Below are 26,494 nucleotides of genomic sequence, written 5' to 3'. Positions count from 1 at the left end.
CCAAGTTAATACATTGTACCAAAATTAGTATATTTATTAATTATTGAGCAAATTTGTATTTAATTTGAGTCTTTTAATCAAAATTTTTAAAACTACAAATATTTGAATGGGCTACACATCTTCCAAAGTCAAAAATGGTAAGCTTAAGTGATCTAATTTCTTCTGGTTACTTTTTAAGCAAATCTACCTCTTGAGGGTAAGAACATAATCACTGTACCTTCCAGTGTGAACCAGTGTGACATTGAGGTACCCAGCATGCCAAGCATAGCAACTGAGTTAGTTACCAAGAACTTGAACATGGTTGATTTGTGCTTTCTTCCCGAGATAAGCACTAAGCACTGTGTGGTGCTTTATTTCTCAATCATTTTGGATTTTAACAATGTCGCCTACGTTGGTCCCACATCAAAATATGCCTACAGTCTGCCCTTTCTATCTGCCAGTATGCAGCCCATCAGCAAAAAAGCTCGGCAATAAACTGATTGTTGTGATTATATGTCGTAGTGAAACGATCATGTGCTTGGAATCGGCATAGCACAGATTTATAATAAGGCATGCTCTGTCATTCAGAATCGTGGGGGCATGGAATTCGATCCGAAAATTGTTCTACCCGGCTTGCCTTATCTGATGAAGTATGAATCGTAACGTGTTAGCTACCCATACCTTAAGCAGCCATGGCGTGCTGAGTTTAAACGTAGACAAATTGTTGAAGTGTACATTGGTCGTCATCTTACATTGAACAAACACGCAACACAACACTGACTAGCTGTAACAGTCTTGTCTAGATCAGAACCAAAACAAGGTAGTCAAAATAGTAAAACACATGTGACATTGTTGATATTGAGAAAATAGAATTATTATATAATATTGTGGAATCAAACATTCAAACTATGCCAATTTCAAGTAAATGAACAAATACAGATATACGCTATGCTATCCAACTGTTTTAGACCTACACAATATTTTTACCACTAAAAAGTTTATGCAACAGCCTATAGAATTATTAGTTATGATTCTTATGTTAATTTTCACCTCTATTTCTATAATCAACTACCAAAAATGTATCGTCAAGTGTGTGTGTATATATATATATTTTTATATATATGGTATATATATGTATATGTTTATAGTATATGTATGTATATATACATATATATGTATTGTATTGAAAGATTCATATTTACATATGATACTTAATAATACGGTAGTCTGATTGCCAATAATAACTATTGTAATATTTGACAATGCTTTATTGGATAACATTTAATAAATAAATAAAATGTCTTCCATTTGTATTGAGAGGTTTTTTTGTATACAATATGGGTTGAGCTCTGACGATAATGAAAAACTAGGTCCCCACACAAGTATGAGCTTGTGAGAAGCCGGTCATTACTGAGTCTGGTGCTTCAGTGTCTCTGAACCCTCTCTGATTCAGCCAGAGGAAACAAACAAAAATAAGCAACGGTTCTAGCGAAAGTTAGAAATATAATTGTTGCAATAAACTTCTAAGCGGTAAAAAAATCACGTAGGCCTAAAACAGGTGGCTAGCATCCTTGTAAACAAGCAGTTTTTATAGAAACTGTTGCTATTGTCTTTTAGGTTAATTCTGCCCTAGGCACCCCAGTTTTGATTTCACTTGGGACAGAGAGGCAGTCATGTCCACGTTCTCCTGGAAGCTTGTTCTTGACAAGCAAACATGTTTGGATTGTCTTAGCCTAGCATGATGTATATTATAAATTTAGAAGAAGATGTAAACTTCTGGATGATGGAGACTTGTGTCTGGATATTTCCCGCCACTGGGAATACTTATATGTCGGACTCTTTTTTTGATTTTGTACAAAATAAGAATATGAATAATTGATAAAAAAATATGTGGGAAAATTTGGTGTTATAAATAAGTTTTATTTTTTGGTGATGATGATATCGTGTTATATGTATCACTGCCATGTAAGGTTTACTGATTGACAGTTTCATTGGCCCCCACCCCCTTCAACTCATCTATTGGATCAATGTATTACCATAGAGAAAATAGAACACAATTTTCTCTATGGTATTACTATTAAAGTTAATATGGGAAGTGTTTTTGAAATATATAATGGTTTACAGAAGGCTATTTATTTTGGTATATAAAGGTTTTTGTTTATTTTAATGTGATTCAAAGTTTGATCACTAATACATAATTTATCTTTTCTTATATAACACTTGCCTGTTTCTCTTTTATCTCTGTTTTTATTTCACAATCTGTAGTAAAGCTAAAAAGAAATGTAAATAATAATAAAACTTTTGTCTATCTAAAAATAAACCTTTTTGAGAAATGTAATATGATTTGATTTTTATTATTTTGTATTTTAGTAGATTACTAGTATTTTATAGCACAAATTCATATAGTGTTCCATAATATAATTTGATATTATAGAAAGTATCATTTTCCATTAATTGTGTTCCCTTCTTCAACAATAATTTTGTCACTCATAACCATATTTTCTCAAGACATTCCCGAAATTCTGCAGAAGATAATTAGATGACCCTTTGGTCACTTTTTGTATTAATTTTTACAATACAAATTGAGTGACCTTGAGGAGTGGAAGCAACTTATCGAACTTGAAGACCTCATGGTAAGAGTGACAAAAATGATTTGCAAGACAATGCAATGTGTAGTGAACGTAAATTGAAAATGACAGAGCATAATTATTATGAAAAAGATAGTTTTAACAAAAATTGTTGTTCATTTTGAACTGTTATAAAAACTAAATTAAAAGACTAATAACATTTTTAATCAACCTATTAAATATAAATAAAAGTATATAAAATTGATTGAAAACCTATTATAATATAAATAAAAGTATATAAAATTAATTAAATACCTTTCATAATATAAATAAAAGTATATAAAATTGATTGAAAATATTATAGTATGAATAAAAGTATATAAAATTGATGAAAAAATTATAATATAAATAAAAGTATATAAAATTGATTAAAAACCTATTATAATATAAATAAAAGTGTATAAAATTGATTAAAAACCTCTTATAATATGAATAAAGATATATAACATTTGAAATAAATATAAATTCTTATTAGGTACAATTAAATAGACTCTATTAAATACTTTAAAAAAATAATTCCATGGTTTACATGAAATTGATACATTTTGTTATATAAAATTTAATATAGTAGCTACTGTATATTTTATTTATATTTTGCATGTAGGTCCTATTTATTATTGCTATTTCAAAATTTGCTCTACCATTCATAATGCAGTACCAATTTTTTTCTTCTAAAAATGTCATATATTATAATGATTGTAATTTTTAAATTATTAATAATATAGTATTATATAATTGTTTATTTTAATGTTTGAAGTACATAATCATTGGTCAGTTATTCATATTAATTTAGCTTTGCACAAAAAATGTCTATTGTATAATTAATATGCTATACAATTTAAAGTATTACTGTATAGCATTTGTAGTGTAAATATAATTTTTCAATATTAGAGTATAGTTATTACATAACATATTGTCGTTACTGAATAGATTGTTGTGACATGCTGCTGATTAAATGATAATGGTCACTGACGATGGGTCAGAATGAAATTAGGCCAATGCGAAGGCATGTCCAGTTGGTATGCAGGGAGTAATGAGTTGAGAGAGAGGTTAATGGCAGTTGAGAGTATCAGTAATGGGATGCTATGACGTCATCACTATTAGACTTACTCAGGTGGTTGATTGATGGGTTGCTTCTTCCCTGAAAATTTCTTGGAAGCGTAGAATCAACTGATAAAATTCTAACACTCAGCATTAGGCCTATATATTAAGCTTTATTGCAGTCATTCTTTATAATCTGATTCAAGTTATATCATACACAGTATAATGTGTCTCTATAATTTCTTTAAAGCCAGGCCAGATACTGATTTTTCTATGAAACAAAAAGGGAATGGTTAATGAGATACAGATTTTTGAATATTTAAAAACTGGGGGAAATTTGTCTAGCCATTGATTTCAATTAATTCAGTTTCTGTTATTGCTACAAGTACCATCTTTTGGGTGTATATCCACACAAACAAAGTGAATCACAAAAATTACAATACAATGGTAACTATGCATTAAGAGGTAGGACACCACTCAACTATGGTCGAATAACCCACCCTAATCAAACTATGCTTTGTGGGGTAGGGGAGTTATTCCACTAAGGTCGTAACGTCCCACATACCCCAACCCTAAATGAACTATCTATCCCGGGGTAGGAACGTTACTCCACGAAGATCGTAGTGACCCACATACCCCAACTCTAATTAAACTATGCATCACAAGGTAGGGATGTTCTCCGACCAAAGGTAGAATTCAGCATTATAATTTTAATTAATGTTCGTAAAGAGTAGGCCTAGAGTATGCCCTTTGGTCTTAGTTTTATTGACAGAAAAGTAATTGAATTTTAAAGAATTTTATTTCTTAATTAAAATAGTCTTCATTGTAAACATAATAACTAGGTAGGTGATTTTGTTACGTAGTTGTGTAAGTTGATTTTGATCAAATATAAAAGGCACTTTTGTTTTTGGTGCTCCGGTGACAGTCAAGGTAATGAGCTGGCGTCTATTCCTTCAACTATACACCATTCATGAAAATGTATTTAATTTCATTTTCTAATTGCTCTCCCATGTTGGATGACTGATTCCTCTGGGTGATTTTCTTGAGATTTGTTTAAGATATGTATTAGGTGCTCAACTGGCAAAAGTCTTGTCTTGTTAATTTGCCGCTCTCAAAGAGCTTTGTTTCGTCTGAGGGTGGCCGACCTTTGCCCTGCTTGTCCGCATTCTCTTGATTTTGTGGAGTCCGACAGGAAATTGTTTTTTTCTGTCGCCTATTAGGGGGTTGGTCGCCAATTCATGTTGGTGACCGCATTTTTGTCATTTCTGATGTTAAACATGAAATATAATAGTGTTGTTGAAACGAATTCAATTGTATAAGTGGGCCTAGTATTGACAGCTAGAAATTGAGCAAATGAAATTTTGAATCTGATAGCTACAAACTAAAGTTAGGCAGTTTATGGAATTTGTAATAGTATATATATAGGCCTATTTCATCGCGGTTAATATCTCTATGATTTACTATTGGATTTCCCCTTAGGCATAAAGTCCTACTTTACTCAAACCAAGTTTTTTTGCATCTTAAATTGATTCTAGATTGTCTTTGTGATAATGATATTTAGTATATTTTTAATTCTTTTTTGTATTACACACTGATTTTTAAAATTATGTTAAATCATTTTTTTGTACAGTAAAACGTTCGTTTTATGAATGTTGATTTTACAAGTAGTCGAATTTAGGAATGATATTTACCCTTGGTGATGTCATCAACCAAGTAATAACGTCAAAAAAGTCAGATTGTGTACGTTTTTCAAAGTGATAATGTATATTTTTTATCAGGTTTGTTTTTATTTATTAATAATAGTACAATATTTTTCCATTTCTTCTATAATAATCGCTATTATAAGTCAATCTTGATGTCATCACTGCAACTCCCAATATTATTTGCCTATTACCCACAGTACAATAATTTTTTTCACATAGTGTACGCTTGGCTTGATTTTTTTAAGTTCATGTGCAAAAGACCAATTCAACTTTTGTACATGTCACGCACTGCAAAGAATTCTAGGCTAGGCTTGTTTGTTGACAAGAGGTAATTGGAAAATTACTTTCGTAAAACAAAGTTAATTAGAACCCGAAGAAAGTAACTTAAAATTCAGTATTATGTATGGAACTTGATGGCAAAGGATAGCTAGGTGCTGGACAGGTTACATTTTGGTAAATTCCTGCTCATTGACGTGGGCGTATCCCCATGCTGTGGTTTGGGTACTGGCTTGGAATTTCTTTTTTTAAAAAATTTTACAGTTACATCTACTCACTTGTTCTGCACATAGAGACTCTCGTATTTTGCGCAATATAAATGAATAACCTCTAACCTTTAACCTTTAACATCGTTGAAAATGACACTGACACCAAGGGGTACATAATATGTACGTTTTATTGTATTTAAAAATTCAACCAGCCTTATTTTTTATTTCCATTAGAATATGGAGAATATTAATTATGATATCATGATTGAAATTGATTTTGGTGATGATAACTCGTTGATAGCGTATCAGAACACCTCAGAACCTTTGCAGTTGACACACATGTACAGTGTACCAGGCATCTATGAAATCAAGGCAAACGTCACATCTCACATCAAATCAACAAACATCTACTCGATTCTGTCAATCCAGGAACGAATCACTAATATATCTCTGCAAGGCCCAAGTATCAGTAGATTTATAAGGTAAGAATTTGGGCAAGATTTATCAAACTGGAAATCAGCTTAAATTCGTCTAAGTCCATTTTTTGCTTAAGTCAGATTTATCAATATTGCTTAGCTTAAAATTGCAAAATTAAAAAGTTGATTGTATGCTAAGACGATTTTTAAGCTAAGATTTTGCTAAGATGGTTTGATAAATCAGCTTAAGATATGAAATACGAAATATGAAGTACTTTATTGCCATATCTCATTAACATTATAAGTAAAATCAAAATTGAAGTTTAACAAGTGGGGAAAAACATTTAAAAAACATCACATACAAGATACATACAAATATTTAAAAAAAATAGAATTAAATTAATAATTGTCGATTTAATTAAGGAAAATTTAGTTATGATTTCCTCAAGATATTTGCTTAGGGACTTCTGAACTTTTTTGACTTAAGACATTTGCTAAGCTGAGATTGGTAAAATCCCGGGCCAGTCGGGCATAATTCTACATGCTTATTTTGAAGAGGTAGGGCTAAGCTGGTATTAGTTGTGACAATATCAAAATCTTAATTTTTATATAAAATGTTTTTGGGTTTTTTTTTTTTTTTTATATCTTTCAAATTCATCTTCATTTGCAGTACCATGCATAACTTGAAAACTGTATATTCACTCAATGGTTATAATACTTGTCTCCCTCCAATCAAAGACCACTTTTGTAACTGGGGTTTCCATGGTATTTAGCAGCTTTGGTCTTTATTAGAATAATAAAGATAAAAGATATTTGTTAATATGGGACCACAGAAAAGTGGTCTTTAATTGGATGTGGTCTGTTATTGGAAAGATCTTTAATTAGAGGCAGACATGTATATTATTAAACAAGAGTGGTATTATTATTATATTACTTTGTTATTTTGCCCTTGATCAATATTGATTTTAGAGTTTTTATATCCCTCTATTTTGTTGATATTTTGCTTTTGATTTAGTTCAATTCAGTAAAAGTACCCCTTGATTTATTGATATCTGGAAGCTTGCAACAACCCTCTGCTGGTACCCAGGAGTCTAGAACTTGACAGCTTTAAACTGTGTGATTCATGAAGATGTGCCTATAATCTAAAACCTACCAATTTTGTTGTTCAGAACTTGCCCAAGTGTAACCCATAGGATTTGGTTCAGTGACTGAAGTTCATATGATATGTATGAGAAATTTCAACAATTTCACACATCTGTAATTTTGTGTTTAGCTCTTCTAATGTTCTTAATATCATTTCAGACTTTTCTATGGTTTTAATGTATATGATGGGGAAATAAGTTTACCATTATGTGTACTTATATAATGGACATAACTCTCTCCTCTTTTCTCCCTCTCTTCTACTACTTCTGCCAACACCTTTCCAATAATGTCTTCTTATTATATCTTTAAAATATCTTTTATAATACTTTTTATTATTAGACCGGAGTCTAGGCAAATTTGGAATGTTGCCAAGACGTCTGGTACAGCTGTCCTGTACACCTGGGAAACAGACCACCTGACTGCATCACCTGGATTTGAGATTCAACCCGATGTCCAAATTTTGACCAATGTTCTCCAGAAAGAATGTGTACATTTTAAAGCAGCCGGACTCTACAACATATCTGTTAACGCCAGTAACCAACTATCCTGGCAAGTGGTACACATTCAAACGCAGCTACAGCAGCCTATCATAACTGCATCTGTGTCCATGGCAACTGTTCTGCATGGGGAAAACTCTACAATTGAAATAGTAGTACAGGGCGAGGGACCGTTTACTTTGAATGTTAACTATGGTGATGGTGAAACTGCTGTGTATTCTACGCAAAACATGAAGGAATTAGAGTTTGTGGATTCAGATGCTTATGTGGTCTACCGATACACCCTCATTAAGAGATATATGCACGATGGTGAATACACCTGTTCTGTTGTAATAAGTAATGCAGTGTCATCTCGTTTAGAGACTGCTAGAGGAGTGGTGGAGGAGAAAATCTCGGGTGTTCAGATATTATCAGATTCATCGTCAGTCTTGCAGATCGAGGACGAGGTCACGCTGATAGCTACGGTCGAGAAAGGTAGCAACATTTTATATATATGGGATTTTAATGATTCCCATGCTCAGCCAAATGTTGAAAAGTAAGTATCCAATGTTTTCCAAATTGATAAAAAGAAATTTGGGTTGTTTGACAATAACTAATGATCTTTAATTTATAATAGCAATTATGATTTTTTTTTTATTGTTTATATGTGCTAATTTCAGCTATATCATATAATAAAAATGTATGATAAAGATAATGGAGAAGAATAATTTTAATGATATTAGTTGGTATTGGTTTTTTGTCTTTATGATATTGATGCAGTTGGAAATGGCAATAGTAAAATACATCTGAAAAATAATTTCATTGCTTGTTTTTCCCCTCTTCCACCAGCCTGGGTAATGCGAGTATAGCAACACATATATTTAGCTCACCGGGCTTCTACCTTCCAAGTGTTAGCGTCAGTAACTCGCTTCAGACCGAACCAATCACTGTCACATATTCCAAGGTGTTTCATGTCCTTAATCCCATTGGTGACATCTCAGTCTTTCCCCACGATGATGTGTATACCACGTCTCTCCATGTTATTGATAATATTACCATGGAATCAGATCCCGTAAGAATCCGTGCGGAATGCTCCGGTACCGGAGTCACTTTTGAGTTCGACTTTGGAGATGGGAGTCCGTTGGTAAGAAAGGAAGTACCAGATGATGGCAGTTTTCCTACATCAATTGTTGCAATGCACAAATATCACAGAGGTGAGCATTTATTTTATTTGTTTGACCCATGCTTATTTAATCAGGGTGAACCATCCCGTAAACAGTGGTTAGCATTTTATCTATGGAGCATAAATATTAATATTATTTACAATATATGGATATCTGTTGCAGTAACAAATTCAAAGGGTGGGGCCCCATGAAAAAAATTTTGGAAAAAAAAAGAAAATATTGATCATAAAATCTGAGAGTTGCCATTTCCGGCCATCTAGAGCAGGCCTGGAAAAAATATTTTTGAGCCTCCAACCATGAAAATTATCTTGATCAAATGCCTCCAGAAACAAATGTTATCTTTATACCATTATAGCTGAACAGTTGTACATTTAGTGGTATGGAGCAAGCATAACTGCTGGTCACGCCATCGCAAATTTTTTCCAGCCCTGATTTAGAGGTGCCATAGTCTTAAATTTTCTTACGTTGGTCTAGACTCTGCATCTGTGGAGGTCCCTCCTTTAGCCCATGTATTTCGAATTCCTGGATCCACCACTGTGTTGATTATGACACGACTTAAGCAATAGAGGTACGACTAAGGCAAAAGGAGTGCTGAGCTGCTGTTTTTGTGAAATACACTCCAGATCTGACTTATTGATATACATAGTTAAAATACAATAACAAACATACATTTTTTAATTCTTAACTGAATTCGAACTATTTTACTTAATGGATAAAAAAAACCTCATTTTTGTGTGTATATGTCACATGTTTATCTTACATTCTTCAGACATTCTACATACACAAGTGATTTTATAATTTATTGTTGATATACTATGCATTCTCTTTCAGAGGGAAGTTACATAATCTCTGTAAAGGCGTTTAACAAAATCAGTAATGGTACTGCAATGATGTCCCGGCCGTTGGTTGTGCAGATTCCACCCCTTAGTCTGCAGTGTGAACAAAGCCAGTATTTCACAAACTTTGGAGATTACACCAATATAGCACTATTGGTGTCAGGAGAAAGCAATCTGCAATTTAATTGGGCGATGGGAGATCAAACAGACTACATTGATCGTAGGATTTTTGTTTAAAAAAATTTAAAAGAAAATGTATTTACAATAGAGTACAACAGTCGTGTCATCACAACACCTGGTGGCACCCTTTGTTTTCAACCAGACGTTGGTTATCGTTCATTACGCCTGAATGACTTCATAATCCTAATGGTTTAGAATAGGCTTTCTCGAATAGGCATTTTAAAAACTAATAATTTACCATCAAAATGTACTAAAACCACAAAAGCTTGCATCATATTAGTTGTCAAACACACATTTAATCATCAATTAAAATTTACAAAGAAAAACTGAAATATAACATCTTAATAATTATGTTAGAAATTGGGATCAATGGTTCGTCTGTGGAGAATAGCCGATAGCAACTTAGTAGTATCACATGGTATTGTGACGTAACACTGTAGTACTCTAAATGATGACATATGCACTACTTTTAGTCTTTTTATATGTTTATTTGGCCATGCTAAAACCAGCATCATTGTCCCAAAACAAGAAAATTGACTATTTGGTATATTCATATCGCTACATTATAAGCTTTCAAATGACGGTTATTTACTGGAATCGACTTGCTATTTCCAAAGTTACGAGTAAATAAAGTATCAAAGCTTCTCTGTACTAAGTGTACCATACTGCCGTATTCTTAAGCTAATTACTCAGTTTAGCATTTAGCAACATTATGCAGGTTTTGCGATGGCAAGCCTCATTTTGGTGCTTTATCTTATTGTATCCTGTTGAGAGGGTACATTATGTTGTATGAATGATTCTCAAGTAAGTGCTGCAGTGCATTTTCATAAGCAGTACACAGTAAAAAAAAAAACCTATGTTTGGTGCATGGCATGTTTAAGAGCATTGATTATTCAAGAGAGAGACATTTAACACATCATTCAGAGTATTCTGGTTTATTCAGTATCATAAAACGTGCAGATTAGGTGTAATTTTTTCTTATTTTTATACCGTGAATAAATAAATAAATAAATAAATATAGATATAAAATCTAAAAAAATAATCCAAAATACATTATTTGTGTAATTAAATAAACATTTGTGAGGTCTCACTACGAAATGAGACGCATTGTTGGTGAAATCATATTGAGAAATTCACCAAAACAGGCCAAAGTCAACATTTTTACAAAATATTGATTTTAATGTTGTGAATAACTTGATACTATATTTTTCGATTGTACACTTTGTAAGTGAATTTTCTTGCCAAAACAGTGTTCTCTGCACATATTCTGTAATTCTGGTCATATTATTTGTACAGGTTAGTTTATCTTTGAGGCTGATTTTCTCAAAACGTGGTTCTTCTGCACCTAAACTTGAAATGCTCACATCTCTGGATTTACTTATAGTAGAGAAGCCATTCAAAGACCACATGAAAGCTTATAATGAGATCTATCCAAATATAATATAAACTCAATTTTTGAATTTCTAACCATGAGACTCATTTTGTGGTGAGACCTCACATTTGTTATGAAGTTATGAATTAAAATATTCAACTATTATATAAAAAGAATTAAAATCAATTAATTATACAGATTTATAGATATATTAGAAGGAAACTGGAAAATATGGAATAAAACTCTTTGATTTAATTGTATATTATTTTTGTGGTATCATTTCAGAAATGTCTGTTTCTCATCAGTATTTACAAACAGGAAATTTTACTGTGACAGTTGTAGCCAGGAATGATGTTCAATCTGTCACTGCTCAGTGTGAAGTTTCTGTTCAACCATACATCCAAGGTGAGACTAAGCACCCAGAGGAGGGTAACAAGAGGGTTTAGGTGGGATGGGCTTCAGACACACGAACAGCTTTTGTTTATATGCTACAGCAATATTGAACAAGTTAGTTGCGACATTCTCGGTCTATGAATTACACATCCATTGCCATTTTCAAGAAACATTAACCTTTGCAGATGTAATGTAGTTCTCGTTGTTTTTTTTCTTATAATATTATTTTTCCAATTACCAGGCAGACATTATATTTAAGCAGGCCACTGTCTTGATTGCCATTTTGGGGCACCAGTTAGTCTGTGGCAGGACAAATATGTATCCAGTTGCTTTGTTCGAGCCATCTAGGGAGAGGTCCAGGAATGCTCCAGAATAGTGGTGGATGGTGCCCCCCCCCCAAAAATGTTTCCACTGATTTAACTTTTCCCATTTTTTTAAGCTGATAGTAGCCATCTTTGATCTCCATTGATCCTCTATCACATCTATCCACTGCTCTTCCTGCATTTCTGTTATATCTTTATTGGTTTCTCAATAATGTTTTTAATTGTAGGTGTAAGCATTGTGATATCTGATGATTGCGAGGTTATTGATGGCAATGTGAGACTTTGTGAGACTGATACTCCCATCACATTCAAAGCTGAAACTGTTAGTGGAAATGCTATATGGTTCAATTGGAATATGGGAGACGCTACATGGCATGTATACACCAATGAATTTGATTACACTTACAGCAGGAATGGAAGGTGAGTGTTAGCCTGCTATTATTTTATTACGGTAGTTTCTTATGTCCTTATATGGACAAAATCACAGGTCTTTGTAACAGAAACCTTTATAGTGTTGACAAATCGTAAAGACTACAAGTGACATTGATGCATTTTATAAAATTGAAAACAAAAGAAAAACACAATTTTGAATTTAGGAAAATATTCAGAATGTACTAAATATGCAGAAGCATGTGTCTACTGACACAGTTTTTTTTTGTTGCTACTTTGAACTCTTAACCCATCCATGCATTCTGTGTGCCAATTCACTTAAATAGCTACAAGAAATTGTTTATTTTTTAGTTCTTTCTAGGACAGGGCCTATCTAGGTATGGCATCGTATTTTGTAGGGTTTTGTTTGGGAAGACTGTTCATTGAATAATTGTTAGCATATGAGACATCAAACCGGATTTACTTTGACAACTTACAAGTGAGACGATAGCTAAGTGTGGGCAGTAGACACAAAAAACGTAATTCAGAAAAACTGGTAAAAGTGAGATAAAATAATGATATTATATTATTGAAACTATGTACCTGCTTTCTCTTTTAGATACAATGTCACAGTGACAGCTGCCAATCACAATGATCATGCAGTGTCAGAACCAGTCATGTTACTGGTGCAGGCCCCTGTCAAGAAGCTGTCCATCAGGGTTGCTGGAACTACCATCCTTGGGACTAAATCCTACTTCAGGGCACTCATTCACAGTGGCAGTGACCTCAACTACTTTTGGGATTTTGGCGATGGCACAACAGAATCCTCCACCTCCAGCATAATCCATCATGCCTATAATCGGTAATGAGAACATTCATGTGATAGTGGCAGTGATGTTATGATTATAGTAATAGTGGTGGAGATGGTGGTGGTTTTGGTGTTGGCGATGATGTTTTCAGTGGTGGCAGTAGTAATAGTGATGAGTCAAAACCAAATTTCATGTTTTATTTAACTTGAAGTTGGTGGTGGCTATGGTGGTTACGGTAATGCTGTCAGTGGTGTTCATAGTTATGGTTTTGGTAGTGGTTATGATGTAATCTGTGGTAGTAGTAATGGTGATGGTATTGGCGGTGATGGTAATAATGTTTTCAATGATAGTAGGAAATTCTGATGTTGGTGGTGATGATGGTTGTGGTGAGTGTTTTATAATTTTAAAATAAGTATATTTTATTTTTTAAATTAAAATTGTTACATCAAAGCTAGTGTCATGATTATTATCATTTGTTTTACTTAATTATAGCACTGGAGAGTATTTTGTCTCAGTCGAAGCAAATAATTCTCTGAGTCGGGCCTTTTCGACTGAACGACTTTTTGTGTTGACTCAGATGTGTAAACCACCTGTCATCTCCTTCATTGGAGATAATCCAAAAATGGTGAGTATAAGAAATTAGGTGTGTAAACAAAATACAAAGATTCTATAACCACAGCCTTATCCTATTTTTTCAGTGAATACTTACCTGGATAATCTTCCCTCCCTTCCCTCCCATGATCAGTTAAATTTCTAGGGAATGAGGACTATTGTTAGGGAGACGGTTCGAACGTGGTTCAGCCTGGATCAGGCTGTTCTATTTTATTTGAAGTGTTGTTCCACTCTAAATCATAGACTACCAAACATCACAATTAATTTGTGTATTTTGGTGGTGCAAAATGCATAAAAAAGGCATGAAATTTATGTGTATAAAGATGATTGTTATCTGTGTTTTCATGAATGATTTCTTAATTTTGATGATTGCTATGTTTTGTTTTTTTTTTCTTGTCCAGGTGAACAGATCAGATACGATTGAAATTGAGACGGATGTTGCAATTAACTGTTCCATTACAAATCTTACCAAGTACCAATGGTTTATCAGGCATGCAAACAATTCAGATTTTGCTCATAATTGTGGTGAGCTGGACCAGCGTAACTTGTACCTGAGAAAACAATGTCTACCTCCTGAAATATTTACAATTACATTAGAAGTAAGTGGTGAAAGTCATTACAATATAATTAATTTATACAGATCATCCATTCTTTTTGCCACCTTAAGCAAAAGTCAAAAAATATTGAGTGTATTTATTTTTAATTATTTCCCCAATTTTTTCCAGAAGCTGATTATTTAGGATCCTCCGAACAGAACTAAAGCTGATCAGATTATCAAATTTTACTTGAAAAAATATGTGACATGCGTGAATATAGTCATGATGACATCACATCATGACCATATATAGGCACATCAGGACTAAATATGGGCATACAAGAGTTTTTTGTCCAAGAAAATTAGATAATCAGAACAGAGTTTTAGTCCTAACAAAGGAAGTTGGAATAAACATTTTAAATGATAAAAGTAAATAATATATTAAAAATTTAACATGATATAACACATATTCTAAAAATTTAAAAAAGTATAAATTTTGACAATTACCCAAAGATCAAATGCCATTACCATTTTTTGTTTTGTCCATGGGTAGTACTGCAATATATATGATTACATATTACATTGTGTAGAGAACATGTCTTACCATTACTATTTTGCAAATATGATTTTATCCTTATTAAAATATATATGTTATCTTTTACCTCAGGTACGTATGAATGGAACTATTGTTCATACTCAAGGAACATTAGAGCTTCATATTGTGAAGGCACCACTTGTTGCTATCCTAGAGGGCGGTACACAGCGTGTTGTTGGTAGTAATTCTCGGCTCAATTTAATGGGAAATTATTCTTATGACCCCAATGAGCCCTTCAGTATTAATGATGATGGATTAAAGTAAGTTGAGTAGTTATTTTTCTTTATGGCTTGGTAATCTTAGGTACATGCTAGTGAAGGCACATCATGGGTCCAAAAGAACTTTGAAATGGAGCATTGAAGCTCTGTTTTTGCATTTTGTTTTGTTTTTCGTTTCTTTTTTTATATGATAATATATACTTTAGTCAATTGTTCTTTTATACTATTACTTTACATATAATTTTATTTTAATTATTTTGATAATGTAAAAAATGTTTGTTAACACGTTGACTGCCAGACCTTTTTTTAAGGTTCCTTCCCGACTGCCAAAACAAGTTTACATCATCAAAATAATGTGTCTAATAAATTGGGAAAATATTAGGGGACAAGTAAACTCGTCGAATTTTTATTGACTGTGCCAAGTGTGAGATATCTTTTTGCTTGAGTTGGTATATGTTCAAAGGATGCCCCCACAACAAACATACATACGTCATTTGTACGTTATCGTTTAGGTGTATATTCCCCCATCTACCAGCTGTTGAGTCTATGGTTCTACAATGTATAACAACAAAGTTATGAACGCTAGAATGTTACCCCGATTTTGACGAGTATACTCGTCTCTGGCACCCTCAGCAACACCTGTGGGCGAGTATGCTCGTCGCTGGCAGCCAACGTGTTAAACTTGATAACCACCCATACAAAATATAATAAATATAATATTCATTTTTGGTTGAGCTTTGGCTGTTTTTAATGATCCTTATAGTTGGCTTAAATATTGTAGTTAATTTACCTATTTCAGTGCAATTTGATTTTCAAACTTGATTCATTGTACTATCTTTATTGTTGTCTAAGGTGTCTAAAGTGTTGAATATTATTTCAAAGACTCTTTTAAAGTTAAAAGTGGGTTTTTGGAGTTTTTTTTGCATGAAAATTATCAGGTTTTGTGTGAGGTCATAGTATTCCTGAAATATATTATATTTCTGTTCGGCTAAATTAAATATCTGAAGAATATGATTTTATTTACCCTATCAGATACAGCTGGGCTTGCCACCCACTATCGCAACTTCAGTTAAGCTGCTTTATGCAAACGACACCTTTGACTATAGCGACAAACAGCACTCTCTCCTTTAATGTGTCTTTGTTGAACTTTGCTGTTGCCCAGGAGTTTGTCTTTACCTTACGTTTATCAAAAGAAGGTCATTTAGATGCAACCACCAGTCAGGTTATTACAGTGGAAGAATCGGACACTTTACAGTAAGTCTTTTATCTGCATTGCTTCTCTCCACCCAGGAGTATAAATGGGTACCTGGTCGGGTTGCTTGCTCCTGCGCTGAATACAGCAGTAACACTTAGCATGTGGATCCAATGACCAGGGACAGAAGCGCTTTGTATCTGCAAAGAAAGGCGCTATATAAATAAATATGATTAGATTTGATTAGATTTAGGATAAAGTGTAAACCATACTGTGGTTGAGCTTGGCTTACCTTACAAATATAAAAAAAACTTGCGAGTAAGTTTAAAAGTGAGATAAGATATACATACTGTACATTAGTGGTTAATGATTGTTGATTAAATTTGTTGTCTATTTGTCCTATATTTTACACCTTCTTTATAAAAATTAATGGTATCTATATTCAATAAATAGTAAGTTTTTCTGTCATATATATTATTCATTATCTATCGTAAGCTATTTCATGTGTTTTTTTCCAGAGTAATGTTAGACTGCCCTCAATGTGTAAAGGGTGAGCTGAACTCTAATGACTGGCTGACCCTAGAGGTTCTGTGTCCTGGTTGTCGATTAGATCTGACGTATGTCTGGAAATTGTATATTGTTCTTGATGGTGCTTCTTCATCATCTGGCAGGGGTTTGTAATTGCATATACCTAATAGAGATTTCTTGACAGATTTTAATTTGCAAAATTTTTGTGGAATGTAATATTGTTTATTTTGTAGACAGTTAACTGGGTAAACAGACTATTATCATTCGACCATTAAATGAAAACCTGTGTCAATTTAAAGGCCATACGACCATGCCAAAGCCCATAAGCCATCAGCCAATAAATAAAAAGTTTAAATCAATAAATTGAGATAAAACTTCCATTAAGACAAGAAATATCAATCGTTTTTAGCTGAGAACTTGGTTTGGACAGGTACGTAAATGGGAGATGTTACCGCTTCGTTAATGTTGATAGTACAGTAGTTTTGCATGGGCCAGATTAAATTCTCTGGGTGGCCCATTTACCTTGCAGGTTGCTGAACAAAAGCCTGAGCTATAATACCTTTTAGTAATATGCAGTAGCTCAAGCTGCTAAAACAACTGCCATTTTCAATGTACATTATAATTTTATATTTACTATTTTTAAAGATTCAAATAGATGCGTTCGACATGATGGGATAGCATGGAATTTGTTGCCTGGTAACCAAACAACAACTGAAAACAACAATATTGACTTCCATTCCCGTATGTTTTCAATTTTTCAATTTAGCATTAGGGAAGACATTACTAGTATTTCCTTTTAAAATGCAAGTACATTTTGTAAGATAAACTTTTGCATGAATATGTTTATCCTGTATGTGGAATCAGGTAGCACAACAGTTCTGACAGGACTTGTGGTCAAGGACCAAGCCTTCACAATGCAGGTTTCTTGTATCCTAGGCAAGACATTTTATCTATGTTTTTCCCTCTCTGCCTAGAAGTATAATGGGTACTTGTGTATGCTGGGATGGTAAACAAACTTGCTGTGAGGAGTGGCAAAATGTCTCATACTATCTGTATCTACAGTAGTTGCATATAAATAATTGATGATTATCTTGAGCATTTCTAGTATCAGCTGTGTGTATGTTCTGCTTAATTTTATAATTTCTTGTGAATATTTTTCATTTGCAGATTCTTCACCACCAACACCGCCTATAAGCACTGATATTTCAAATTTCATTGGGGATGTCCCTACAAGTCCAGGTTTGAATGAGGGAAGAGTATTTGCAACTCAGCAACAGAAAACTACAACTCCAGACCCCCTTCTTGGAGTTACGGACCCTTCTCTTCTGAGTGCTACAGCAATAGAATCACCACTACCAACTTCCAAACCAATGGTTGATAATTCTCGCAGTGCATCACCAGAAAGTACTGCTGGGCAGTTTAGTCCGGAGTCTGAAGAATTTGAAGAGGATTCTTTTGGACTTGTTGAAGACGACCTCCCCCTGGGACCTGTAGATGTAAGTGTCAGAAGCTTAGCAGTACCATCAACTCCCGCTCCTATGAGAGAGGAACCATTACCGAGTATCGAAGAGGACAGTGGTCATTTTTTCGAAGAAGATACAGAAGACATAGGAGGAGGTAAGTTGATGGAAGTCTTCTGCTTGTTTGAAACGTTAATTACCTGTCATTTGGAGAGGATGTTGAAGGTTGCACTATTTGGAAAGTGTACCAGGTTGTCCCGTTGTGTACTGACCAATTTACTTTTGTCATATGAGGTTTGCCAAGGCCAGCATCAGTGGCTAAAAAATAAAAATTTACTTTGTAAAATACTCTTATTCTCCACATTATCAGCTTTAAAATAATGGGTCATTTACTGGAATCAACTTACCATTGCCAAAGTTATGAGTAAAAGTATTACAGCTTCTCTGTACTAAAGTATACAATACAACCACATTATGCTAATTACTCAGTTCAACATTTAGCAACAGTAAACTGGTTTTAGAATGACATGCCTCATATGCCTGATGTATGAACATGTCTGTGATGTTATTCAGACAGATTTTATTTTGCTGTATACATACAGTAAGACAATACACCATACATACAATACCTGATCACTGATGAAGTTACCCACTTTTGTAACTATGTTAATGTTATTTTTGGTTTTGTTTTTGCAAACTTTATATGGATGCACCTTTGTTCTTTCAAAGTATATGTCCACATAAATAAATAAATAAGACAGTGATATATTTGCCTTAATGTATATTATATAATAATGTGAAAATGTAGAATGTATTAACATTTATAATCACACTCATTGACAATTATAATTAATGACATTGATAAGGATTTTTTAAACGATAATTGTGTTTTCTTTTTATTTGACTTCCCAACAGCAAAAGGAATAGATGAAGATACAGGTGAAGGAGGTGGTACCCCTACAGACACTGGTAAAATTCATTTATTGATTTATTAATTTGTTATGTTGTTTATAAAATTGTTATATATACTTCATATCAAGTATATGTAATTCTTACTCATTGCTAAATTAACTTTTCCATTTCAGCTACTAAATATTCAGATTAATGGGGTAGAAAAAGGGTGGGTGGCCCAGGGGTGGATCCAGGGTTTTTATAAATGAGGGGGCACCAGTTTCTCAGAATAGTCAAAAGTAAGGGGTGGTAGTGTGGGAATGTGGCGATAGGAAGTGGGAGGTGAGTTGGGTGGGACCCTCCCGAAAAGAAATAGATGCCTGAAAATACATGTTTAGTTTATCCTGTGTTTCAAAATACTGTATTTGTATTTCTTTCTATGAAATGAAAATTAAAGAAATTTGATATGAAATGAAATCATGTATATCATTGTAACCTGAGTTTAATATATAACACAGCACTATTTCTTCTGGGATTGTTGTTTTTGTTCATCAAGTTTCAAGTATATAATATGTAAAAAAATAAATATTTTTCTTGAGTGTTACACGGTCAGTTTTATTGTTTAATGGCATTTTCATGAACAGATTCCAACTCTGGTGAATCTGATCGTGATGATGCAAGGGAGTTTGACAGTGTGGATTTCCTTGCTGACAGCATTCTCCAAAAAGACAAAAACCCTCTGAATATTTATGAGTCTAATCTAGCGACTACAAAAAATGGTCCATCACTCGTTTTCAAGAGTGACAACTTTGAAGAAGGCAGGACGTATGCAGTTACCGTTGAAGCCACCAATGAAGGTTTGATTTTATATTATTTATTACGTTAAAAATGTCTGATTTGATATAAATTGTACCCATGTTTTAATGATAATTTGTGGGGATAAATATGTCATAATTAGTCTTTGACCTAATGACATTCCTTCTTAAGTTTGCATCCTCAATAATCTTAGGAATCTCATTTATTGTTATTAATGTAATTAATATCTTATTGATGATCATTATTATTAAACTATTATCAGTTATGATATGATGTTTATAATTACTGATATTATTTTATTGCTTTAGATAATCATGTTGGACAAGCCAGCTACTACTTTAAAATCAATCAAAATCCAAGCCTTGGAAGGTGTTCCGTATTTCCACTAGAAGGAATAGAATTGTCCACTATCTTCAATGCGGAATGTCTTGAATGGCAAGACACTGTAAGTTCAACTTATTATTAATTATGAGAGGGGAAGTATACAAATTGTTTGATTCATTCATCACATGCCAAATACTTTTGGGGTCAAGAAAGGAGTGTTCACATTCACATCACGTCACTGTTCCTACCAATCCTTTCACCACTATACAGGAAAATCTTATCATTGTGTTTTAGAACTAAACCAGCAAAGCTCAACAGAGTATAAACTTGTGTATGGACTCGATGAGAAGATTTGAGGCATGCCATCCAAAACCAGCATACTCTCATTAAATATTAAACTTAGCTTAACAATGTGACAGTATTGTATATTTTAGTTCAGAAAAGCTGTAATAGTTTTACTCATAAATTTTAGTATTCTAATTCCACATTTGAATTGCTTAATTTGTATATTTAAGTAATTTATTAACTTAAAATTGATAGTTTGAATTAAAAAAAAAAATTCCCCACATTAACTTTTGGACAGTTAAATAATAACACTCCTGTATTCTTTTGCATAGATCCTTACATTTTGTTGGTAAAGAATTTAAGGAATTTTGTAGTACAATGTTTGTAACTTGGTGAAAACTGCTTTTTTTTTCAATCTGCGTCTTGTCAGAAACTAATAATTTATATGATCCTTTTAAAAATGAACTATTCAAAATTTTATTTTAATTTTTTGAGTTGTTTTTCTGTCTTTTTGACTGATAGTACATCTTTAATATGCAGTAGGTTTTAAGTATGTTTTGATCTGTGTGTCTTTGGAGGTTGATAACCATATTATCCTTTTAAATGTGCAACTTAGTTTTTGACGTACATGTTTCAGGTTTTCTCAATTTTATACCACAACTTTTTTTTCCAACAATATAGAATATGCCTCTGCATTATGAGATTAGTTATGGGTTTAATGTCACAGAAAACATGACTATTTTATACTATGGATTGAACCCAGAAACAAAGTTTTATCTTCCGTCTGGGCCTACAAGCATGGATTATGAAGGTACAAGTTTTTTCATTGGTCTATATAAGTATTTTAAAGATACAAGTTTTTTTAATCATACACATTAATTTATTTATTTTGCCATTGTTTATTTTCTGAATGCCTCTCGGATAATTAATAATAATACGTTAGACGTATATAGCGCTTAATGCACTTCACATTATTACCCTTGGTCATTTGTTTGAGGACGTATGTAACATATACTCAGCTCCCTGGGTGGAATTCCATATTAAATGTTGCAGCTGTAATCAGCACATTTTGTGTTTGAACCTACCAGTTATACCCACTTGTACTTGTTGAGAGAGGCAACCGTAGGTAAAGTGCCTTGCCTAACGACACAAGCGAAATGCAAAGTGAGAGATTGAACCCCTGACCTCAGAGTTAAGCAGCAGAACTGCAACCACTGTGCCAAACCGCTCCCATGAATAGTCCACTTGCAGTTTCAACTCTCTCCATGAGGGGATGCCACATATGCAACAATTTATAAATTTATTAAATTATTCAAAACATTTGTATGTTTAATAATGTTTCAATTTTTCTATAGTGTTTGTCCATATTGCAATTGTTGACAGTAGAGGAGGGAGGACCAAAGTATGTTCCATACCAATAATTGTGAAGCCTGAAGGCCACTCACTCAACATGACTACAGCTGAATTGTAAGTTAATTTCTTCACATAATTCATGTATGTGTTTAATGTTTTCATTTGCTGTGTCTTGTTTTTATGTTTTCTGTGTTTTGTCTTGAGCTCAAATTAACAACGATCAGCTGGTCAATAATTTTAATGTTTGTTTGTTTTTTTATCTTTTTTATTTCAAGTACACAGTATAAATATATTTTATATTCAGGAAATTAATTTATCATTTTTTCTTCACAGTACTATTTTTCTTCTTTTTTTTTTATAATGTTCCTATTTTTTGGTTGAAGAATTTATTCACAGGTTTACCAACTTAGTCATAACTAAAGAAAAGTGGAAACAGAGAAAAATAATGACAAAGGAAGACAAAAAAAACAAAAACAATACAATCATAAAATACATAATGATTACAATAAAAAGGGAAACAATTGGAAAAAACTAAAATTAAACAAAGGAAAACAATGAATTATATTGAAATACAGAAAAAACATTCAGTCATAACTAAAGAAAAGTGGAAACAGAGAAAAATAATGACAAAGGAAGACAAAAAAAAAACAACACAAACATAAAGTACATAATGATTACCATAATAAGGGAAACAATTGGAAAAAACTAAAATTAAACAAAGGAAAACAATGAATTATATTGAAGTACAGAAAAAATATTCAGTCATAACTAAAGGAAAGTGGAAACAGAGAAAAATAATGACAAAGGATGACAAAAAAAAAAACAACACAAACATGAAATACATAATGATTACCATACAAAGGGAAACAATTGGAAAAAAACTAAAATGAAACAAAGGAAAACAATGAATTATATTGAAATACAGAAAAAATATAAAAACAGAGGGGAAAAACTGCACAACACGAAACGATATAGAAACAAAGAAAGTGATATAAAGATAACGTGAAACACATGTAAGCAATATGGAAATTCTGGGAAACAGTATGGCGACACATAGAAACTATATGGAAACATTGAGAAACTAAATACTAACATATGAAAATATTGTATTGGTGTTGTTATGCTAAGCTGAACTGATCTCATTTTGTTTATGTGTGTATTTTGATTGGGTGTGTGATGAATAAAATATATCTTAGAAATATTATATTAGGATAGAATTAATTACTTAGGAAAATGAATCAGAATTTTAGATCTTATAAACATATTTCAGCTATACCAAGATATACAGAACTAAGACAAGTAGGGGATAGATATGTAGCTATTAAAACAAGGTTTAGAATATAGATAGAAGAGGAATAGATAGCTACTGAATTAGCAATGTATAGAATATAGATAAGAGCAAGTTAAAGTGTTTAGAATGTATGATTTGTGGAATTGAATGAAGAAGGGAATGAGATCTTTTACTTAGCATTAACAGCTTCCAGTGCAATTAAAATTCATCAAATTGAAAATACAATTATACACAGAACTCAAAGAAACATACAAATGCAACAACCAATTTCTTTTAAAAAAATGGACTCAGTGAAAACAAATATATTACTTGATGTACAATTGATGTCAAATTACAAGAAAGAAATGCTAGCCTTTGTAGGTCAGTCAAAAAAAAAAATGATGATGGCGGTTATATAATTATTTTCATCAAACTCCTGGAAAAAGTGTTACTTTTTCACAACACAAAAAAATGTAAAGAAACATGATGTGAAATCTGACAGTTTATACACATACATCGTAATTTGTTTATCTACATGAAATCTATTTGTTATTTACACCAGTTATACTTTTGTTGGTAAGATTACATCATGGATGGTGGATGAATCTCTGATGCATTTAATTGATAATAATATTCTGATTTTGGTTCCTAATGTTTTTGTAATTGTATTTGTCTCTTTATTATTCAGCATATTTGTGAATTTGTTTTATTTTATAGTGATAGTTATCTCTTTCATCAACGATTGCATAGGGGCTTCCACATATATGGCCCAAAAAAATCATGATTCCTGATGTTCGCAAAGAAATTACATAGATTATATTTATTTATATGTGTATTATGCAAATCATCTTCATTGTGTACCATATATTATATTGATTATTGTAATATTTGTATATATGATTTACACTATATTATTATAAGTACTGGTGAATAACGTGTGGCTTTGGTAGAATCTTTTTTCTTTATATTATATTAATTCTCTATTTTAAAATATGTAAACAATATCAATTTTTATTTTTTTAAAGTATTCAAATATATAACTAATAATTTTAAACCAAAATTTATATAATATAAAATTTAATAATCCACTTGCATATTTATATAGAAATATTTTTATTTTTCTACTAAAGCAATTTGCAAAAAAAAAAAATTAATATTAATATAGTAATTTCTTTAGGTTAAATACTACATATAGAAAATATTAGAACTAATGGTTTCATATAACTTAAATTTCAATGAAAATATAAAAATGAAAACATTGCACTAATACATAATAAAAACAAGGCACTTAACAAACTCAACAAGTTCCTGTTCACCTTGTGTTTATCACTGAATATAATTCTACAGAGATACTAAATATCAGTTCATACTATAAACATTTCTGTGATTTGCCCAAATATGGCAAGATTAGAGGCATATTACACACAGTTATCTGGGAATCACAGTTATTTGCTACATAAATTTGATGAGTCTGAACTGATCTTGAGGATTAAACCAATAAACAAAAATGTTTGTAAAAATTTATCTTGCAAAATATTTTCTTAATTAACAAGAAAAATATTCTTAGAACATTTAATAGCACTAGGATATCCTTCGAAAGTATAATATTAATTTTTAGTTAATGATCATATTCATTAGAGATTGATAATTTATTTTCTTGTTTAAACAAAAATAAACAAAAATATTTGTGACAATTTATCTTGCAAAATAATTTCTTAACAAGAAAAATATTCTTTAGAACTTATAATCGCACTAAGATATCCTTTCACAACATAATATTAATTTTTAATTAATGATTATACAGTATTTATTAGAGATTAATAATTTATTAAACTTGTTTCTTTTTTGCTTTAGTAACAAACATTGGATAAACTAGTACATTCTGACCCCTGTTGTTTTTTTTTTTTTTTATTTTGTTTATTATTGATGGTGGACAAACTATGAATAGTTGATTGTGGGTCCATGATGTTTATAAGAACATTTGGATTGAGAGCTGTCTTAACATTTTGGGAACACCTATATCAGTAGGTGGATCTGGTGGTTTGTTGGTGTAGCGGGGAAACAGTTCCTGCGCTTTACTTTCCAAAAGATAACATAACCTGTGGTCATTTCTAGGGGTCCCAACTATCCTGAATTCGCAGGAGTATCCCAAAAATCGGGACAGACTCCTCCCACACTCCTGCAAGCAGGAATCTCCTGCAAATTCATAATATTTGAATGTTTTTACTACTTTATCATCAATTGTCTCACAGAAGTCAGTGAGGTTTGGTTATTAAAAAATAAAATTAAATCTAACCAGATCTCCTGGAAGGAATTTCTTCCAAACTTGGGACACCTGCAGTTCTCAAACCAAATGTTCACAGAATGAAACTTGAAATATTGTTTATTGCAACATTATTCATGAATCATTTGTATATTTTTTAATTGATATATTTGTATTTAATTAATGTGTTTATAGTTTAATGAAGATGAACCATATAAGTATTGATTTTTAATTTTGTGCAACATGTAATTTTCATCATTTTTAAAATTCTATTTTATATTTCCTTATTTGGTTTTGTGAAAAACCTATAAGGTATATTTTGATACATTATGTATACAGACATAGATGTGACATGCTCTTCTTAAAATGTTGATCAATGATACAATAAATATACTTCTGAAGGTGTTCCATATGTGTAACAATTATAGCGAGGTAAATAGTGAGTTTCAAAGGTGGTAAACTTCAACAACACAGACTTATTTGGTACTTTTGAAAGCCAGCAAATATCTTCTGCAAACTTACTCATATTCAGTTATTCAATTCAGAATATTTGCATGTTTTACAACTTTTACTACTGCTATTATTTTTTCTCCCTGAATTCATCTTAGTACGGCAGCTTAGGGCCATATTTGGACTTAATGTGGACGTTCCGGACAAAAGCACCAAATTTTTTTTACATGCTCCTTATGGTCATAGCATTCAATTTTTGGTAGGAACCACCTCATCCGAGGTCATTATGGCGGCCATCTTGGATTTCAAAATGGCCGCCTAATAAAACCTATGTTTATCTATATCTCCGCTTCTAAACCACTTGGA

General features: G+C 32.3%; 1 protein-coding gene across 2 annotated transcripts in view; it reads left to right on the top strand.

Moving 5' to 3' along the window:
* The window catches only part of LOC117109827 (polycystic kidney disease 1-related protein-like), a 104,923-nt gene that overhangs the window by 50,926 nt on the left and 27,503 nt on the right, over positions 1–26,494 (top strand). For both annotated transcript variants that reach the window (XM_033252256.1, XM_033252257.1), the window contains 19 exons: positions 6,070–6,317; positions 7,734–8,426; positions 8,720–9,084; positions 9,886–10,110; positions 11,728–11,847; positions 12,386–12,578; positions 13,147–13,389; positions 13,829–13,961; positions 14,350–14,547; positions 15,151–15,338; positions 16,329–16,550; positions 17,007–17,161; positions 17,662–17,757; positions 18,184–18,633; positions 19,392–19,445; positions 20,012–20,224; positions 20,492–20,628; positions 21,474–21,603; positions 22,148–22,259. In XM_033252256.1, coding sequence (XP_033108147.1) covers positions 6,070–6,317; positions 7,734–8,426; positions 8,720–9,084; positions 9,886–10,110; positions 11,728–11,847; positions 12,386–12,578; positions 13,147–13,389; positions 13,829–13,961; positions 14,350–14,547; positions 15,151–15,338; positions 16,329–16,550; positions 17,007–17,161; positions 17,662–17,757; positions 18,184–18,633; positions 19,392–19,445; positions 20,012–20,224; positions 20,492–20,628; positions 21,474–21,603; positions 22,148–22,259 — 4,175 coding nt within the window. The remainder of the gene's footprint in view (positions 1–6,069; positions 6,318–7,733; positions 8,427–8,719; positions 9,085–9,885; positions 10,111–11,727; positions 11,848–12,385; positions 12,579–13,146; positions 13,390–13,828; positions 13,962–14,349; positions 14,548–15,150; positions 15,339–16,328; positions 16,551–17,006; positions 17,162–17,661; positions 17,758–18,183; positions 18,634–19,391; positions 19,446–20,011; positions 20,225–20,491; positions 20,629–21,473; positions 21,604–22,147; positions 22,260–26,494) is intronic.

This window comes from Anneissia japonica, unplaced genomic scaffold (genome assembly GCF_011630105.1).
Source record: "Anneissia japonica isolate Jap-2015-1 unplaced genomic scaffold, ASM1163010v1 scaffold585_len4108843_cov191, whole genome shotgun sequence".
Classification (NCBI taxonomy): Eukaryota; Metazoa; Echinodermata; class Crinoidea; order Comatulida; family Comatulidae; genus Anneissia; species Anneissia japonica.
This window is presented reverse-complemented; position numbering and strand designations above follow the sequence as displayed.